The sequence below is a fragment of the Chaetomium fimeti genome, assembly GCF_033439085.1.
Source record: "Chaetomium fimeti strain CBS 168.71 chromosome Unknown B0H64scaffold_3, whole genome shotgun sequence".
Classification (NCBI taxonomy): Eukaryota; Fungi; Ascomycota; class Sordariomycetes; order Sordariales; family Chaetomiaceae; genus Chaetomium; species Chaetomium fimeti.
In genome coordinates, this window is record NW_026944331.1 from 295153 (window position 1) to 307400 (window position 12248).

The 12248-nt window shown below is 57.4% G+C and overlaps 5 protein-coding genes across 5 annotated transcripts; 4 read left to right on the forward strand and 1 right to left on the reverse strand.

Moving 5' to 3' along the window:
• Window positions 1-27: 27 nt before the first annotated feature.
• On the forward strand, window positions 28-788 carry B0H64DRAFT_415997 (glycosyl hydrolase family 61-domain-containing protein; the record flags this gene model as incomplete). The annotated part of the gene is made up of 3 exons (XM_062805135.1): window positions 28-374; window positions 405-576; window positions 639-788. 3 exons carry the CDS (start codon window positions 28-30, stop codon window positions 786-788), a joined length of 669 nt encoding a protein of 222 aa, XP_062660165.1.
• A 750-nt stretch (window positions 789-1538) lies between these two features.
• On the forward strand, window positions 1539-2709 carry B0H64DRAFT_106191 (NADH-ubiquinone oxidoreductase B18 subunit-domain-containing protein). Its single transcript, XM_062797727.1, has 3 exons — window positions 1539-1864; window positions 1927-2051; window positions 2179-2709. Exons 1-3 carry the CDS (start codon window positions 1834-1836, stop codon window positions 2281-2283), a joined length of 261 nt encoding a protein of 86 aa, XP_062660166.1. The 5' UTR covers window positions 1539-1833; the 3' UTR covers window positions 2284-2709.
• An 829-nt stretch (window positions 2710-3538) lies between these two features.
• Window positions 3539-5607, forward strand: B0H64DRAFT_389868 (major facilitator superfamily domain-containing protein). The gene is made up of 3 exons (XM_062803360.1): window positions 3539-4021; window positions 4074-4585; window positions 4648-5607. Exons 1-3 carry the CDS (start codon window positions 3851-3853, stop codon window positions 5534-5536), a joined length of 1572 nt encoding a protein of 523 aa, XP_062660167.1. The 5' UTR covers window positions 3539-3850; the 3' UTR covers window positions 5537-5607.
• A 112-nt stretch (window positions 5608-5719) lies between these two features.
• On the forward strand, window positions 5720-9804 carry B0H64DRAFT_389870 (uncharacterized protein). Its single transcript, XM_062803361.1, has one exon. The coding sequence runs from the start codon at window positions 5853-5855 to the stop codon at window positions 9561-9563; it is 3711 nt and encodes a 1236-aa protein (XP_062660168.1). The 5' UTR covers window positions 5720-5852; the 3' UTR covers window positions 9564-9804.
• A 613-nt stretch (window positions 9805-10417) lies between these two features.
• B0H64DRAFT_389872 (NADP-dependent oxidoreductase domain-containing protein) lies at window positions 10418-12007 on the reverse strand. The gene is made up of 2 exons (XM_062803362.1): window positions 11277-12007; window positions 10418-11195 (listed from the first exon to the last, which is right to left on the reverse strand). The coding sequence occupies exons 1-2, from the start codon at window positions 11634-11636 to the stop codon at window positions 10503-10505; spliced, it is 1053 nt and encodes a 350-aa protein (XP_062660169.1). The 5' UTR covers window positions 11637-12007; the 3' UTR covers window positions 10418-10502.
• Between the last annotated feature and the right edge of the window lie 241 nt (window positions 12008-12248).

Below are 12248 nucleotides of genomic sequence, written 5' to 3' on the forward strand. Positions count from 1 at the left end.
CTCTCCTGCCACCCAACACTCGTCAACATGAAGTCTCTCTTTGTTGTAGCGGCTCTGGCCGTATCGGCCGAGGCGCACTACATCTTCAATATCCTGATGGTCAACGACCAGCGCGTCGGCGGCGAGTACACCTACGTGCGCCGCAACAGCAACTCGTATATGCCCACCTTCCCCGACATCGTCACGAGTAACGACCTGCGCTGCAACGTCGGCGCCAAGCCCGGCGGCGGCGTCCAGACGCACACGGTCAAGGCCGGCGACAAGATCGGCTTCAAGGTGTTCAACAACGAGGTCATCGAGCACCCCGGCCCCGGCTTCGTCTACATGTCCCTGGCCCCCAACGGCGTGGCCAACTACGACGGCTCGGGCGACTGGTTCAAGGTCTAGGAGACCGGCCTCTGCAGGGGCAATGCGGCGTCGGACGGGAACTGGTGCTCGTACAACAAGGACCGCCTCGAGTTCGTCATCCCGCCCAAGACCCCGCCCGGCGAGTACCTCGTCCGCGTCGAGCACATCGGTCTGCATGAGGGGCACCAGAACCGCGCCCAGTTCTACATGACCTGTGCCCAGCTCAAGGTAAGCTGGCCCTTTACCGTCCACAACAGGCGAGGACAGAAATAGCTGACATCTGCAAACAGATTACTGGCTCAGGGGGCGGCACACCGGCACCCTTGGTCAAGATCCCCGGCATCTACAAGGCCAACGACCCTGGTATCGCCTATAACAAGTGGACGGGCAACCCCGCGCCGTACCAGATGCCAGGCCCGGCGGTTTGGAACGGAAACTAAGGACTTGTGTGAGGCGCATGCCTCAACGGCGGTCAGGGGGCGCAAACCGGGGAACTGGTTCAGTGGTCTCGGCGTGTGGGGAGGCTTGTGTTACGAAGCACACAGCACTCCAGGGCGTACACTGCTGTTTCATTGTAGTACATAGGTACCTTAGGTATCGAACAGGCGCCTTGCAGCATTTACCGCTTATTCCAATATTGAGCGAGCCTTGCTCGTTGCTTGTCTCATGATGGACATTGGTCGCCAAATTTAAACACGTCTCGCATACGCCGCACGCGTCAGCTTGCAGTTGTCTTTTTTTGTGTTCCCACAGCCAACAAGCCGTTTTGCTGCACTTCAGCGGCCCTGATCGGCAACCCCTGCACCTCGCATGCCGCAACCAGACCACCGGATTCTTGTCTGGGTCTTTCCCATGTTCTGAACAGCAGCACCTTGCATTGTGCGACATTTGATTGAGCGAGAGATCGACCTCAGATGACTTCCTAGAATAACCTAGGGAACAACACCATATGCGGGGCAAACTTCCCCCGGGTTTCCCAAAGGGTCAATCTTGATGTCGCATCCGCTGGTCTGGGCAAGACACCAGGCCGACTACCCGCATAGCACAAGTTCACAACGTGAAAGGCTGAAATTGGTGTGGATTGTGTGCACAGTTCCGCGGGCGAACTGAGACCTCAAGGACATGAACGAAAGTCACCCACTAAAAAAAGACTAAAAATTAGGACAACTGAGGGCGTGATCGGCGGGGAATGGGCGACAACAGAGAAGTTGGTCGACTCGCTCACCAGGTTCAAACAATATCGATAATCGCCGTTTTTGTTTGATGAGCGAAAAGATTCCGAGAATGAGTGAATTCCGATAGAGCAAAATTGAAGTCACGTGGCAACACACGTGGGTAAAACATCCCCAACCCAGTGGCCGAGACGGTCCGAGCTCCAGTGCGGCTTCCAGGCTCTTGGTGTGTCGGAGCTTCCAGCGAACCTCTCCAACCCCACGACACCGACCCGCGCAATTGTCGCTCTCAGCCGCTCAATTGCAGCCCACCATGGCGTTAGAATCCGGCGAGACACCACGGCGTAGGAACCCGTCATATTACTACCCCATCCGGGCCCAGACCCCGCTAACCAAACCACCACAGGGGCGACCCGCGAGGAAATGCGCGATGCGAAGCTGCCCATGCAATACCGAGACAGCTGCGCCCACCTGCTGATCCCCCTCAATCGCTGCCGCTTCGAGACCTACTACATGCCGTGGAAGTGCGAGGTACGAGATCCGCCCCAGCCGGGCCCGAGAGGAGTCCCCGAGGAAGAAGCAGGAACAGGAGCGGGGGCAGGAGGAGGATCATGCAGGGAAACTGGGAGACCCCGTCGGCTGACTCGCCTTGCCGCAGGACGAGCGACACAGCTACGAAAAGTGCCAGTACGTCGAGTTCAAGAAGCGCGTCGCCAAGATGGACGAGCTCAGGGAGGCCAAGGGCGGTGCGCGGAGCAACTGAGCAGGCGGGGAGAGGAGGTCTCGCCGTGTACATATCGATGCGGGAGAACGGTGTTGGGGGCTGGCATTGATAGACGGCAATGCATTGCATCAGACACTCACTTGCTCTCGTCCTCGAATCCTTCTGTTGGATGTGCAACTAACCCATCCGCCGCGCCCCCGAGCAAGCAGCACCCGGCATGACCAGCGACGGTGCAATCGACTGCGGGCAGGACGAGGAAGGATGCTACTTGGCGAACTCGGGTCGAGTCCCACGAGTCCCACGCGTGCGTTCGGCCACGGAGATGTCTAGCCAGTTCGTCGGTACGCCATCGGGATTATGCACGTCACCCGCAGCCAGATTGGGGGAACGGATATGAAACCGGTTCGGGTTGGGGGTTCGCATGGTAAGCACTCCGGAGTTCTAACAAGCGAAGTATCGTGTTCAAGTCGAAACGGCGGTTGTGAGGGGAACAGGTAGGGACATAGGTACGTTGGGGGCTAAGGTGTGTGGGAGGAAGCCGACACCACAACCTGCACACACTCTGAGGTTCACTCTTCACCTCGCACAAATCACTCGTAGAACCACTCTTGCCTTCGGATAGTTATCGATAACAGATCCTTCAATGCAGTCGAACCCCAATCACCACCGCCGACTTCCCCACGCTGGGCTCATCATCATCAACAGAGTGGCGGGAATGAACCGGCCGAGACCTAGACCTGTGTTTCGGGCCTCACGCCATGATTCAGCCACTGAATACCTTGTGTTAATCAACGTCAACCATGGCACTCGTATGTATCGACGGTCCGACTCCGGTGCGAAATCAGAAAACTCTGTCCCTTGGCAGCATGTTGCCCCCAATATCATACGATAGGGGATGGGCGATGGTTGGGTCTCAGCCTCGGGCGGCACCAGCACGGCGGGTCGAAGATAAGGGCATCCTGGCTGATCACTGCGTCTGTCTGGCAACCAGGAGGAAGAATCAAGTTTTGGCTTGGATTCGGGTGCGACACCCGGAAGGGAAACCAGACGGCCATGGTCCGAAGGCCTCAACTGATCGGGGGGATGGGCAAGATTTTATTCCCCGCGGAGATGGCCATACCATGATAGACTTATCAAGCACCCTGCTTTCGCAGATAACGTTTGGTGTCCGGGAACATCCGGAGCGGTTAGGACGATGCCCCTTTATCTCTGCCAAGGCGGCCCCTTGCAAGAGCCTCAGACTTGGTGCAGATAAGGAGATAACGGCAGGGCTGACTGGGTCGGGTCGCCGCCTGTGGGGGTCTAGACTCATCCCGGACGCGGGATGGGGTTGGTCTCTCGCATATGCAGGTTGGAACCTCTCTGGGAACCCTCCTTTCATCGGCCCCAGGAGAAACCCGGCCCTCGGATCGTCGCCATATGGCCCATATCGACAAACGGAACGTCACGGCTTGGCCACCAACCGGTCCAACGGCGACAATGGACCAGTCTATATCTATCGGTGGCACTCATGACTTGATGGGCTCTCTTGGTTGTCCATCATATCATCAACCTTCCATTTCCCGAGTCCTTGATACTGCTGCACCACACAACAGTGTCAGCAACAATGGGCTTCCAGGTATCTGACCTCTGGCGAACGCCAACCGTCAACCCGGTCAACAAAAAGGCACGAAGCGTGCCCATCCTCAACCCCATCGACGCTCATGGCCGAGTTTTCTTCTTTTCATGGCTCGGCTTCATGCTGTCCTTCTGGGCCTGGTACACCTTTCCGCCCTTGGTATGCCGTGGACTCCAAATCAGCAGATGTGAGCCCTACTAACACCTCGCAGTTGTCCGTCACCATCAAGAAAGACCTCAACCTCTCCCCGGAGCAGGTAGCCAACTCCAACATCGTCTCTCTCGTAGCCACCCTTGCCGTGCGCTTCGTGGCTGGCCCGCTGTGTGACCAGTTCGGTCCGCGCAAGGTGTTCAGCACGCTGCTGCTGGTCGGCAGCATCCCTATCGGACTCGCCCCGCTGATCAAGGACGCAACGGGACTCTACATCATCCGCCTTTTTATCGGCATCCTGGGCGGCGCCTTCGTCCCTTGCCAGGTCTGGTGCACCGGCTGGTTCGACAAGAACGTGGTCGGCACCGCCAACGCCCTCGCGGGAGGCTGGGGCAACGCCGGCGGCGGCATCACCTACTTCATCATGCCGGCCGTGTATGATTCGCTCGTCCATCGGTGGGGGCACACCCCCGACGAAGCGTGGCGTATCACCTTTGTCGTTCCGCTAGTGTGCTTGATCATCTGCGGCGTTGCGCTGCTGGTGCTGTGTGATGACACGCCCATGGGGACATGGTATGTTGCCCCCCCCTGACCCCCAGCGCCCCTATTTTCCCACCACTAACCACCCCCACCAGGCACGACCGCCACAACATCCAACCCACCGCAGCAGAAGAGCCCCAAGAAGACACAATCGTCTCCATCCCCGGCACCATTACCGACCGCGAGACCTCCGGCAACACCACCCCCACCGGGAACGCCACCACCAAGATAATCGACCTCGAAAAAGCCACCTTCACCACCAAAACCACCCCCATCGCCATCCCCATCCCCACCCCCCAACAACACCAAACCGACCACGCAACAGCCCACACCGAAGAGATCATCCAACCCCCTTCCCTACGCACCGCCCTCCCCGTCCTGCTCAGCCCCAACGCCCTCTTCCACGTCGCCACCTACGCCTGCAGCTTCGGCGGCGAGCTGGCCATCAACTCGGTCCTCGCCGCCTACTACCTGCGCAACTTCCCCGAGCTGGGCCAGACGCGCGCGTCCAACTACGCGGCCGTGTTTGGGTTTCTGAATTTTGTTACCAGGCCGTTGGGGGGCGTGGTGGGGGATGTGCTGTATCGGGTGTCCGGGGGCGGGTTGTGGTGGAAGAAGGGGTGGGTGCATGTCTGTGGGGTGGTGACGGGGGTGTTGCTGATTGTGATTGGGGTGTTGGATCCGCATGATCTGGGGACTATGATTGGGTTGGTGGTGGTTATGGCGGTGTTTCATGAGGCTGGGAATGGGGCGAACTTTGCGTTGCTGCCGCATGTGTTTCCGCATGCGAATGGGTTGTTGTCGGGGCTGACGGGCGCGGGGGGGAATTTGGGGGGCGTGGTGTTTGCCGTGGTGTTTCGGTTTATGGATGGCGGGACGAATTATGCGAAGGGGTTTTGGGTTATGGGGATTGTGCATCTAGTGTTGAACGTGGCTGTTTGTTGGGTGCCCCCTATTCCGAAGGGGCAGGTTGGTGGGCGTTGAAAGGGTGGTCGAGCTAGAATTCACTATTAATTATCACCACGCTCATACGTATGAGTGGCCTTTTTCTGTTACCTGGCGGTTTGTTTTGCTTGGTTGAGTGTGAGTTTGGCCGAATTACCCTTTCCAACACTGATTGACATAATTACGATGCGCTTCCCATTGGGCTGCGCCCCCGGGCCGCAGGAGGTCTCCATTATGGCCTCCATCAGGCAACTCCTCCGCACTCAGCCTCACCCCAAGGTCCAAACCATAACCTGGACTCTTCTTTTTCCTCGCATTCGGTTAGTAGCGGTCGTCCGGTGTTCAAGTGCCGAAGATGGAGCATCCACGGCCGTCATGTCGCGAGCATTTCCACGTCGCCATCGTCTGCGCCCTGGCTCTCGAGTTCGATGCCGCTTGGTCACAACTCGACGAGGTCTGGGACAACGAGCCCGGAGGCTCGGCATTCGGCAAGTTACCCGGCGACACCAACATATACGTCAATGGACGGATCCGGCAACACAATGTTGTGCTAGTCCTGCTATCGAACGGGATGGGCAAGGTCAACGCCGCCCACGTCACCAACAACCTCCGTTTCAGCTACCCCAACGTTCGCATTACTTTGCTGGTCGGCATCTGTGGCGGCGTGCCCAAGTCTGAGGATGACGAAATCCTCCTCGGTGACGTTGTCATCAGCAGCTCCCTCGTCCAATATGATTTTGGGAGACAGTATCCGGATGGCTTCCGCCGCAAGGGCAGCTTGAACAAACTTAACCCTGAGATCCTGGGCATTCTGGGCATGCTCAAAACCAACCACAAGGATCTGACGCGCAAGAGGGCCGTGTCATCCTTGAGGGAGTTGCAACAACGGGAGCCAAAGTACGCGTTTCCCCGAGCAGCACAAGACAAATTGTTCCAGCCCAAATACCGCCACAAGCACCAGGGTTCGCCGGATTGCGAGTGCCGGGATCACGGCAACGAGCTTGACCCTGTCTGCGAAAAAGCCATAGAAAGTACCTGTGAGGAGGTGGGCTGTGAGGACGGTTTCCTGGTCCAGAGAAGTCGGCTCGAGCAGCGTGTGGAAAACGCCGATGGTACCGCCTTCGATCCCGCCATTCACGTCGGGGCCGTTGCCTCTGGGGACACAGTGATGAAGTCTGCAACCAGGCGCGACAAAATCGCCGAGAAGGAGGGCATCATAGCCTTTGAGATGGAGGCGGCCGGCATCTGGGAACACCAACCGTGCCTTGTTATCAAAGGGGTTTGTGACTACGCAGACAGCCACAAGAACAAGAAGTTCCAGGACTACACGGCTGCAACCGCAGCCTCGGTGGCCAAGGCACTCCTAATGCTGTACACGCCAGCAGAGAAGACGGGCCCCACGGCCATCAAACTCTTCGCGCCAAAATGGACCGTCCAGTTCCCCCAGGATCCTGACTTTGTCGACCAAGCCGAGATTTCCACCTGGCTAAAGGACATGTTCAATCTGCCAGGGGTCCGAGTCGCACTTCTAGGACTCGGGGGTATCGGGAAGTCCCAGCTCGCCATCCAGTTTGCCTACGCAGTCCGAGACAAATCACACGTCTTTTGGGTCAACGCGACCACTAGAAGTACGCTGGAAGAATCGTACCGCTCCATAGCTCAGAAGCTGGGTTTAGAGCCCCCCGATGACTCCTTGAAAAGTATCAATCGCTGCGTCAGCGACTGGCTTAGCGATGAACGAAACGGCCGGTGGACGGTGGTGCTTGACAACTTCGACGACTCCTCCGTTCTTACCGACGACGACCCGCGTCTGACCAAGATCCTGCCCGAGACGAGCAACGGGTTCACCCTGGTCACTTCCCGTACGCTAATGGCGGCCGAAAAGCTGGTCGGAAACTCCAAGCATATTTACCATGTCACGGCCATGAGGGAGGAGGTGGCCATGGAGCTGTTTCAGTCCAAGCTCAAGGAGCCCTGCGGAAAAGGGGAAGCCCAGGAAGTCGTCCGCCTCCTCGGCAACATACCGCTAGCTATTTCCCAGGCCGCCGCCTTCATCAACCGTCCCAACTCCCAGGCGTCGGTGGGTGGATATGCAGAGAAGCTTCGGAGCACCGATACGCAGAACAAGTTGCTCGAGTGGGAGCACGACGACGGCCGTCGCTACCAAGGCGCCTCGACTTCGGTCCTCGGCACCTGGACCGTCACATTCAACCAGATCCAGCGGGAGAGGTCGTCGGCGGCCCATCTCTTGTCTCTGATGAGCTTCTTCAGCCCCCAGTCTATTCCCGGGTGGGCTCTGAAGAACTGGTACGAGTCTGACCCCTCGGAGCTTCCCTGTTTCACTAACAGGGATGTTCTGCCCTCCTACGCATCCGATGTGCTCTCGTTTGTCAGTGCGGGCCGTAACTACCTCAACCGGCCACTCAAGGCGGACGAAAAGACTCACCAGCCCTGGGGTCGTTGGGCGGGAACCGACTTGGACAGGGGCGGAAACCTCCCTACCCAGTCCAAGAAGCCTCGGTTTTCGTCCATTAGCAGGGCTTTGAAGAGTGACTGGTGGTCATCCAAGTCCGGGAGCCGTAGTGTAGGCGATACTGCTTCCACTTCTGCTGTCGGCCCTGGCGAAGAGTTCGAAAGAGATCTCGAAACGCTGCTCGGATACTCCCTAGTAATGCCCACGGCAAGTGAGGGCGTGTTCAAGATGCACCCCCTCGTCCGGGACTGCACTCAGACTTGGATATCACGGTCAGGGAATATCGGGGAGTGGAAAAAGCGGTTCTTAGTGGCCGCGTACGTCAATATCGACGCCTTCAAGGACAGGAACCGGTTACAGCAAGGCCTCGGCATCCATTTCGATCCCCTCGCCGAAGAGCCAGAGGATGCGCCGACGGCAAGGCTCTGGTTTGGCCTTGCCTGGTCCATCCATTGGACCTGGCAGGAGACCGGGATCGACTCGACGCCGCTGGCGAACAAGATGATTGCTGTTGGGGAAAGGCTCCTGGGGCCGGCAGACAGGTTTACCCTCACCTCCATGGATCTCAAGGCGAGGTCGCTTGTGGCTGGGAGGGAATACGGCACAGCAGAAGCCGTGTACAAGGACCTTCTTCAACGGGCAGAGACTGCCAATCAGCAGAATTCCTACGTCATGCAGGAGTCGAGGCTGGCATACGCCAGGATGCTAACGTATATCGGTCGGCTCGATGACTCGGAGCGGCTCGCCCGGGGCATCGTCGAAGACCGGATGCGAGTCCTCGGCCCGAAGAACGATGACACCCTCTGGAGCCTGGGAAACCATGCCTCGGCCTTGACGAAGATGGGGAGGTTCGAGGAGGCCTGCGGCATCGTCAAGGGTCTGCTACAGGAAGACTGGACGGACAGAGAGGAATTCGTGCACGAAGTTACCATGAACTGCATCGCCGGGATCGCGCTGTCCATGTCATCGCACGACCCGGCAAAAGAAGTAGAGCCCTTGTTGCGGGAAATGGCCGACTTTGTCGAACGGGATCCCAAGACATGCACTTGGTTCCCGTACGTCATCCAGGGACCCTTTCACCTCGCCCTTTCTCAGTGTCTCGAAAAGCAAGGAAAGAAATACGAGGCTACGAAGGCGGGTAACATTGGCATAGAGCTCATGGCCAACGTCATTCCGATGCCGAGCCTCCAGCCCCCTACCCTCCTAGCAAGCCTACTAGACGAAATGGATGAGAACGGGGAACGGAGGGAGACCCTACTACAGAGCGTCATTGAGAACCTACGCAGCGAAAATGCGACGCTAGACTACGCTTTCTGCTGGGGTATGGTCAACATCGGCCGCCGATTGAGTATGCAAGACCGGGACGACGAAGCACTCCAGCTCCTCGACGCCATATGTAACCACCTGGACGGCCATAGCGCATACGGCAGCGCCCACAAGGTGACTACTTTGGCACGTTTGTTTTCTAGACACTTCAAAGACACTTGGTCCGAGAAACGACGGAATGCCAGGCGGGAGGAGAGCAGGAGTCAGAGCATGTCTACATGTATGGACTCGAATGCCGAGACCCTCAGAGACTTGACTCTGAACTGAGGGCCGTTTGTACTGTACATGGGCGACGAGGGAACACAAGGTGCGCCCTTTGTTACTGAACCAACAGCGTAGGCACCATGAAGAGCCAGCTAGCAAAGGTCAGATAATGGTGAGAACAAAGTCATTGTCAGTCGAGTGGTTCTATTCAGAAAGGGGAGGAAGGTCAAGTTACATCTTGTCATGATTCAACATATATACACCTTCAGTCCCTGTCAGTCTCCGCTGTTTCCACTCGCCATCGTAGACCTCTATGGCACTGTTGAAGGGGCATCCACGTAAGCTAACGCAAAGTACTAATTAATAGTCACACCCTAAGCTGCGCCTAAACTTAGTGCCCGGGCTCGTATCATCTCCCACACTCACTCGACATGGCCTCCGCCCTTTCCTCTCCTTCTCCAGTATCCAGCCGTCGCCGGGTGCACCAGAGACAAGGCGCGTATGAAAGGCCATGGGAACCCGTGCCATGCCTACCCGGGCCTTCTCCCAACCCAGCGCCCAGCCCAGCTCCAGTAGCATCCAACTGAAGGTATGACGCGCCTTGAGACCACGGGGGCGAATGTGCCGCGTTGCTAATATATGTTAGTCGAATAGATATAAAATTCATGACTAAACCTTCCATACCCCTCCTCAACCCCCATCCGTCCCCTCTGCATCGAGTCAGTTTCCCACATACTTTGCAACCGTGTCAACCCAAAAGAACCCATCCAATCTCCCCTCCCTTCACGTATTCCACTGCAGAGTCGCCTAATGTGGTGCGGCAGTTGGGAGAATTTGGCGTGCGGAGGCATCAAAGAAATCAACGTCCCAAGTTGGCGAAAGCACGAGGGAGGAGGGAATGCTGTTGAGCGCAAGCCCGTGGTAATTGTTTGTTTGTTTGTTTGTAATAAATAAATAAAAAGAAATGGCTGGTTGAATTTATTGCAGAGTCTTGTCATTCCCCTATTTCTCCCCACCAAACAAGGCCTTCTGCGTGTCATACGAATACTTGACCTCGCCGTGCCAGTACACGCTAGTATCGGCCTTGTTGATGGCCCACGCCTCATCCAGCGCCTTAACCACCTCCTCTGGCAGCGGCCCCTTTTCGACGGCCGTCAGGTTCGCATCCAGCTGGTCGAGCTTGGACACGCCGATGATGACGCCGTCGTTCCCGTCCTGGATCTTGAGCGCCGAGTGGTGCACCACCCACCGCAGCGCCGTCTCGATCATGGTCAGGCCGGTTTTTTCTACGGCCTTCTCCACAACCTGCAGGGCCCGGAAGGTGGTATCGCGGAAGTAGCGGTCGCGGTACATCTTGCCGGACACGGCGTTGTCGCTGTACCGGCCGTCGGACGGGATCATGTCGCCGGACTTGATCTTGCCCGAGAAGAGGCCGCCGGCGAGCGGGTTGTAGACGACCAGGTCCAGGCCGTAGCGGCGGCAGGCGGGCACCAGCTCGGGCTCGATGCTGCGGGTGATGGCGTTGTACATGGCCTGGTAGACGGTCGGGCGCACCCAGCCGTTGTGCGCGCACGTCATGACCAGCTCGGCCAGCTCGAAGGCGGTGAAGTTGGAGACGCCAAAGGTGACGAACTTGCCAGCCTTGTGCAGGTCGTTGACGGCACGGAGGGTCTCGGCGAAGGGAGTTGCGCGGTCCTGCCGTGCTTGTCAGTTACCTGGTGAGTGTGTGTGTGACCGACGGTTCTGTGACAGCCGGGGTGGTCAAGAGTGGCGTACGGCTGCGTGGAGGTAGAGGATGTCTACACACTCAGCCCCTAGATCCTTCAGGCTGCCGTCGACCGACTCCAGCACCTTATCGTAGGTGTTCGCGCCCGGCTTGTTCGGATACATGACCTTGGTGGCCAGGGTCAGGCCGCGGTCCTTCCATCCGGCCTCGCGCGTGAAGGCCTCCTGCTTGCCGCCGATATACAATTTGGCCGTGTCGACCTCATTGTAGCCTCGCGACTGGAACGAGTCGAGCACCTTGGCGAACTCGCCGACGTCGGTGATGCGGCCTCCGGTGGACTCATCCGGGCCAAAGGTCATCAAACCGAGAATGACGCGCCGCGTGAGTGGTTGGACAATAAGGGGAGACATGACGAGTGGTAGTAGGTACTCTGCAGGTTGTGAGCGAGACTGTATTAGAGGGTATGACACTTGCGGCGATACGGCGATACGGCGATGTGATAGTGCGGGGTTGACGTACTGATCCGATGGCAGCAGTGTCCAATGCGGGTGTTGTTCTTTTCGGGGTTGAAACTTGAAAGTGTTGAGTGAACTGGAACCGAAGTTTGAGCCCGAGTATTGAGTAAAAGAGTGCCGTGGTTGGTGCTCTCTTTATTTAGTCTGTGCTTCCACTTCGCATTGGATCGAAGCAGGAAGGAACCCCCTCTCACCAAATGGCACTCTCGGGCAAAGGAAATGATGAGAGAAAAGTGCCGCTAACAATAAATGGTCCGAGTTGGCCGAGACAGATTACGAGAAAGAGAAGGCGAGACCCACCGCCGGAGTTAAGAACCGGCACTGGTCACCCGCTCCAACTCCCAATTGTAAGGCCCTATCACACTCCACACGATCAATCACTCTCCACACTCTTCAATTATCGAAGCGAAGCTTCAATTGATGAGTCTCTAAGATATACAATATACATTGAGGAAGCGAAGAAGGAACGCTTCGTTTCATTTACAAGGTCAATCCTCCAGAGTTCTC

What these genes read in the sequence shown, in the direction of transcription:
- B0H64DRAFT_389870 (XM_062803361.1), top strand. Translation starts at nt 5,853, where the DNA reads ATGGAGCATCCACGGCCGTCATGTCGCGAGCATTTCCACGTCGCCATC.
- B0H64DRAFT_106191 (XM_062797727.1), top strand. Translation starts at nt 1,834, where the DNA reads ATGGCGTTAGAATCCGGCGAGACACCACGGC. An exon ending in ATCCGGCGAGACACCACGGC is followed by an intron (nt 1,865 to 1,926) that starts GTAGGAACCCGT and finishes AAACCACCACAG; the next exon opens with GGGCGACCCGCGAGGAAATG. An exon ending in ACATGCCGTGGAAGTGCGAG is followed by an intron (nt 2,052 to 2,178) that starts GTACGAGATCCG and finishes GCCTTGCCGCAG; the next exon opens with GACGAGCGACACAGCTACGA.
- B0H64DRAFT_389868 (XM_062803360.1), top strand. Translation starts at nt 3,851, where the DNA reads ATGGGCTTCCAGGTATCTGACCTCTGGCGAACGCCAACCGTCAACCCG. An exon ending in GGTACACCTTTCCGCCCTTG is followed by an intron (nt 4,022 to 4,073) that starts GTATGCCGTGGA and finishes AACACCTCGCAG; the next exon opens with TTGTCCGTCACCATCAAGAA. An exon ending in GACACGCCCATGGGGACATG is followed by an intron (nt 4,586 to 4,647) that starts GTATGTTGCCCC and finishes CACCCCCACCAG; the next exon opens with GCACGACCGCCACAACATCC.
- B0H64DRAFT_389872 (XM_062803362.1), bottom strand. Translation starts at nt 11,636, where the DNA reads ATGTCTCCCCTTATTGTCCAACCACTCACGCGGCGCGTCATTCTCGGT. An exon ending in TCCTCTACCTCCACGCAGCC is followed by an intron (nt 11,196 to 11,276) that starts GTACGCCACTCT and finishes CAAGCACGGCAG; the next exon opens with GACCGCGCAACTCCCTTCGC.